Source organism: Wyeomyia smithii, chromosome 1 (genome assembly GCF_029784165.1).
Source record: "Wyeomyia smithii strain HCP4-BCI-WySm-NY-G18 chromosome 1, ASM2978416v1, whole genome shotgun sequence".
NCBI lineage: Eukaryota > Metazoa > Arthropoda > Insecta > Diptera > Culicidae > Wyeomyia > Wyeomyia smithii.
The window spans coordinates 201715251-201721684 of NC_073694.1; the positions used below are offsets into that span (position 1 = coordinate 201715251).

The window sequence follows — 6434 nt, forward strand, 5'->3', positions numbered from 1 at the left end:
TTGCACGCGTCTTTTGTCACCTTGAGATTTTTTTACTTCGTTCTCACCGTGAAGTGACTCCCGTAATAAGCCCCAGTTTTTAGTTTTTCAGAAAAATCCGTTTCATAGATTGGTAGATTGAGTTGCTCACCTCCTACAGAAAGTGAGAAGGTCCTTTGTTTGACCGCAACCAAAGCAATTTCCGAATGTTGTTATTGATGAAAGACTTCGGAATAGTTTTGAATTTAATAATAATTTTACAATTTAATTCAAATACTTCTATAATTTATATATTTTTTTTTTCAAACTATGTAATAAATTTACAGGACTTCAACATATTACTATAGTATTTGGTAATGATATCAGACTTTTCATTTGCATTTTACTGAATACTGTTTAACTTAATCAACTTCCTCAACCGTGGGACCTGATCGTCCTCCGCCGAAACCACCAGCCTGCTGGCCACAGCTCGATGCGGCCCCGCCTGGTCCTTGATGCAGACGGGTCATTATAGGACTGCACACTCGGGTCAGCTCCTGCATTTTGTGGTCATACTCATCCTTCTCTGCCATTGTGTTACCGTCCAGCCAGCGTAGAGTTTCGTCGCACTTGTCTCGAATGGTTTGCTTATCCGACTCGCTCAGTTTATCGCCAGCCGATTCCAGTGACTGTTTCAGTTGGAAGCAATAGCCCTCAAGTTGATTCCGTGCAGAAATACGTTCACGCTGTTTCTCGTCATCTTCGCGGAACTTCTCAGCTTCAGCTAACATTCGGTCAATTTCTGCCTGACTCAGACGGCCTTTATCGTTTTTAATTGTGATGTTCTTTTCCTTGCCAGTGCTCTTCTCCTTGGCCGAAACGTTCAAGATTCCGTTGGCGTCTAAATCGAATGTAACTTCAATCTGTGGAACACCTCGAGGCGCCGGAGGAATGCCTGATAAATCGAATTGCCCCAGACGATTGTTGTCTTTCGTCATGGCACGTTCTCCTTCAAACACTTGAATCGAAACTCCAGGTTGGTTATCCGCATATGTGGAGAATGTTTGCGTTTGCTTGCAGGGAATTCGACTGTTGCGTTCGATCAGTTTAGTCATCACACCACCTGCCGTTTCAATGCCAAGGGATAACGGTGCAACATCAACCAGTAGAACATCCTGAATTTTCTCGTCCTTGTCGCCACTGAGAATAGCAGCTTGAATTGCCGCACCATAAGCTACTGCTTCATCTGGATTAATCGACAGGTTCAGCGATTTACCACAGAAGAAGTTTTGGAGCAGCGACTGTACTTTTGGAATACGAGTAGAACCACCCACAAGAACTATGTCGTGGATTGAACTCTTGTCCATCTTGGCATCCGACAAAGCTCTCTCGACTGGTTGCAAAGTAGAACGGAACAAATCGGAGCAAAGTTCCTCGAACCGGGCACGAGATATTTTGGTGTAATAATCGATTCCATCTACAAGAGCATCAATCTCAATTGTTGCCTCGGTGCTTGATGACAATGTGCGTTTGGCCCGTTCGCAAGCAGTCCGCAGACGTCGCAATGCACGTGGATTTGAAGAAACATCCTTTTTATATTTGCGTTTGAATTCTTCCACAAAGTGTGAAACCATTCGATTGTCGAAGTCCTCTCCTCCCAGATGAGTATCTCCTGCAGTGGATCGTACCTCAAACAATGAACCCTCATCTATGGTCAAAATTGAAACGTCGAATGTGCCACCGCCAAGATCGAAAATTAATACATTTCGCTCTCCCTTCAGATTTTTGTCTAATCCATATGCCAGTGCAGCGGCTGTCGGTTCATTGATGATTCGCATAACGTTCAGACCGGCAATCGCGCCAGCATCTTTCGTAGCCTGCCGTTGTGAGTCGTTGAAATAGGCTGGGACTGTAATCACTGCATTACGAACACTTTTACCCAAATAAGCCTCGGCGGTTTCTTTCATCTTGATCAGAACCATTGAACTAATTTCCTCCGGTGCAAACCGTTTCCGTTCACCCTTGAATTCAATTTCAATTTTCGGTTTACTGCCATCGTTGACTACTTTGAATGGCCAGTGCTTGATATCTGCTTGAATTTTGGGATCATCGAATTTACGGCCAATCAATCGTTTAGCGTCGAAAACCGTGTTCTGTGGGTTCATTGCCACCTGGTTCTTTGCAGCATCGCCAATCAACCGTTCCGAGTCCGAAAAGGCCACGTAACTGGGTGTCGTTCGGTTGCCCTGGTCGTTGGCAATGATTTCCACCTTGCCATGCTGGAACACTCCCACGCAAGAGTACGTGGTTCCCAGGTCAATTCCAATTGCAGACATTTTCACTTCACTTAAATGTTTTTGAAAAATGGTAGTTCTTACTAATCACTTTATTTCACTTGGTTTAATATTTTGCTCACTGATTTAATTTTATCAATTTGCTAACGTTTCAAATACTTTTGCGCTCACTATAGTTGATTCACGTTTGCTTGATTTAACTGCTTATTTGCGTCTGTTTAGCTCTCTTGCTTGAATTATTCTGACGCTGCGAACGCACCACGTCGTGCTTATATTTGAGAGAGTAACAATTCTAGAAAATTCGAGCACATTCGGCGATTGTTCGAGCACCGTTCACTGTGGCTTGGCTAAAACATTGAATAAGAGAGAATGAGTTAGAAATTACGAGAGAGTCGGGAAAACGCTAGTTGTTTACCTGAAACATCAGGAAGCTTCTCCTCCTTTCTGTTTTTGACGTTGACTAACGTCTATATCGAAGTCAGGCCCCTGATTTTGAAAATCTAGTAATTCAACCAGGGAAAACCAGAGAAAAGTGGTCAGGTTTTGAGCGCTTATTTTGCAGTCATCTATAATCAGGTTTTCGAGGTTTTGGCATCAATCGATCAGAAATTCTTTTACGGTTAAATTTATGTAACAAAAACAAACTTTTGTTTGAGATACACTATTGAAAAATTGGTAATTAATATCGATTGTCTAAATCATACTGCGCAACCAATCACTACCTCTCTTCCCAAGCACAGTCGACACTAACGGATACAATTGATCTGACTTTGTTGTTATTGTTGTTGTCACTTTCTGTTTCCGATGTTTATGCTGCTGCTAGCGGAAAAAACCTTGCGAATATGCATTTTTTTGTTGGTGTTAATTTTACGACAGCGGCCGGCGCCCATAATTCTGATTCCAAAACCGCACCAGTGACATGCGGACGCTAGGTGATAGCAGCTGAAAGGAGGAAATACAAAATAGTACCGGTCATCTCGTGCCGGTTTCACCCGTTATGCTGGTGGCTTTAGTAGTAAATGGCTACTGCAAAACACTTAAATGGCTGGAATTCTGGACGGACTAACCAGGAAACTATAATCGGCAACTGGCACCTTTTGGTGCCTCGAAATTTTGGTACAGAAGCGGCTTATTGAATTTTCTGTTTTACCAAATGCTGCTGCCAGCGGAAAAAACCTTGCAAAAATGCATGTTTGTGTTGGTGTTAATATTACGACAGCGGCTGGCGCAGCTTTCAAGAAACATTTGTCTCTACCATTCCATCACCAATGTAGCCCCGCCTTCTTTCTAATTATCTGACGAAGCCTTGGTATGAAACGTATCGTTCGAACATTTCACCCCATCAGTTTCACTACTAAACCGTACCGGATACATACGGACGCTCGGTGTTAGCAGCTAAAAGAAGGAAAAACAAAATAGTAACGGTCATCTCGTGCCGGTTTGACCCGTGATGCTGGTGGCTACTGCAAAATACTAAAATGGCTGGAATTCTGGACGGAAACCAGTAAACAAGAAATCGGCAACTGGCACCTTTTGGTGCCTCGCAGTTTTATAATAGAAGCGGTTAGTTGAATTTTATGTTTTACAATTGCTGCTGTTAGCGGAAAAAACCTTCCAAAAATGCATGTTTATGTTGATGTTAATTTCACGACAGCGCTAGGTGTTAGCAGCTGAAAGGAGGAAAGACAAAATAGTACCGGTCATCTCGTGCCGGTTTCACCCGTTATGCTGGTGGCTGTTAGTAATAAATGGCTACTGCAAAATACTAAAATGGCTGGAATTCTGGACGGACGGACGGATTTTTTTTATAAGAATACGGTAGTCAACGTCATGCGGTCGTGTCTTGAATACCACCTTCCTACTTTTTATTTTGGGAGTGTATATCTAACCCTATGCGGAAAAAAAATAACAGGAATCGGTGATTGTTTTGTTTATTTATCTGTAATGCTGTAGGATGGTGAGCAAATGTTCAGCTAGGTAAGATTTATCTCTAAATGAATCATCAGATGCATAATTTTATTTTGTTCAAAGCAAATATGATACATTAGCTAGCACCAGAGTTTTTTAAAACAGTGGAAATAATCGGAAAAAGGTGTTTTTACTTGATATTTCTCGCCAAACATGTGTAAAGGGCCCATGTGCCATATGTAAACAAGCCAAATTTTCTCGTTTTTTGATTAATACAAGCGAAATCTGCCCTTACCAATAAGCTTTATTAATAGAAGAATTTACTCTTAATCAAACAATCTTATTTGTACGGGTAGATTAAGCTTGTATTTATTGAAAAACGTGAAATTGTGGCTTGTTTACATATGGCACATGGGCCCTTTTCACATGTTTGGCGAGATTTGACTTATTGCATTTTTTTCCGAAAATAGCTGAAAAGTTTCAGTGATAATTATTAAAGATGTAACAGTAAACGGCACTTTGATTGGGCTTGTAGCTCTTATGGGAACAAGGACGTCCAAAAAATGATACGATTCGATTCATTGAATCCAAAATAAGTTCAAAGGCTGTAGTACACTCTTTGACCAAGCGTCAAATATTTGTCACAGATAAAATTTTGACAAAATTTTAGTCAAAGATAATTGTTTGTGAAATTTATTTGACAAACTTTTTACACTTAGAAAACATTTGGCAGAAAATTTTTTGGTCAAATATGAAAATTCTAAGCCGATGTCAAACTGTTTTTGATCAGTACACTATTTGACGGTTTCTGTCAAACTTTTTCAATCGCTATCCAGATAAGTTCGGGGTTTGAAAGCTTGCTATCATTTCTCGGTTGATTGATTGTCGAAAAATGTCATTGTCGAAAAAATCGCATGTATCCGTGACCGTTAACCAAGAGAACATTTATCTGTTTGCCACTTGCAAATTTTTAAGAGCGGCAAACATGGGCAAATAACAATCACCACAAAATTTAGATCAAAATATTTGACAAACGTCATTACACTGTTTGACAAACACACTTAACACTTGACGTATGACTCAAATAATTATTATTCCCTTGGTGATTAAGGAAGAAACGAGATAAAAACGACGCACTATTCAAAAACAGTGGGTTAGAAATATTTTGATTTCCGCAACTTTCAGTGCTCTCATCAGTAACGGCGAGTGGAGCTCTTGTACCGAAATTTTCTCCATCCTCCACCCCCTCATGATATTTTTTTAATGTTGCGTTCGAATCTGAAGACAATAAAAAATCGATTTTTTTCTGAAATTTTCAAACATTTTCGAAAAAAAACAAAACGTTTAACACCGGCTATCTAACACTTTGAAACCTAAACGCTTCTTCAAGGTGATGACGGCCAAATATTGTAATAATATTGACGATATTCAAATAATTCCAAATGCAAGCTTTTGCTTATTAATTATTTATTGGGTGGTCATTACGGTGTTAACCTCTCGATAGTCAACAAATACCAGGTTTCAATATTCTTTTATTTATCAAGGAAAAACTGGAACGAATTAGCGCCTCGCATTATTAAATAAAAGAGAGCAATATTGCTAAAAGTGACAGACTATCTTTCCAGGGTTAACGAAAATTGTTCGCTTTGAATGCCAGGGCGTAACCGGTTTTTCATTTCTAATACCGCAATAATGCAGATCGAAGGTTTGAAGTCGGAACAATGTTAAATTTTCAGATATAGTGTGAAAAAAAGTGTCGGCTATCGTTGTTCTGCCAGTTGTGGAAAACATTGTCTATCCAGTTTATATGAAAACACGCATTTTCAATGAAAATACAGTTGTTAGATAATTTTAATGTTCAAGAAAATTTAATTAAGTCAATGAATAAATTACTGTTATAAAAATAATAGAATGACAAATTCAAGGCTCGTTAAACATGGGAAAATTAGGAAGAAACGAAATATTTCTAGAACCAGCTACTGAAGCATGGCCATCACAATAAATACTCTACTAACGTCTTCACCCCACAGATGAAAATATGAAAATAAATAAGAGAAGCTTCCCGATAATTCAAGCAACCAACTGGCATCTACTCGATTCTCTCGCAATTTCCATCTCATTCTCTTTCATTCAATATTTTAGCCAAGCCACACCACAGTGCTCATGCGGTGCTCGAACAATCTACCGAATGTGCTCGAATTTTCTAGAAATACCACCTTTTCATTTATAAGCACGTCGTGGCGCGTTCGCAGCTTCAGTATAATTCAAGCAAGA

The 6434-nt window shown here is 39.7% G+C and overlaps 1 protein-coding gene across 1 annotated transcript; it reads right to left on the reverse strand.

The window, feature by feature from the left end:
• Positions 1 to 311: 311 nt before the first annotated feature.
• LOC129730533 (heat shock protein 70 B2) lies at positions 312 to 2477 on the reverse strand. The gene has a single exon (XM_055689933.1). It carries the CDS (start codon positions 2292 to 2294, stop codon positions 381 to 383), a length of 1914 nt encoding a protein of 637 aa, XP_055545908.1. The 5' UTR covers positions 2295 to 2477; the 3' UTR covers positions 312 to 380.
• Positions 2478 to 6434: the final 3957 nt, after the last annotated feature.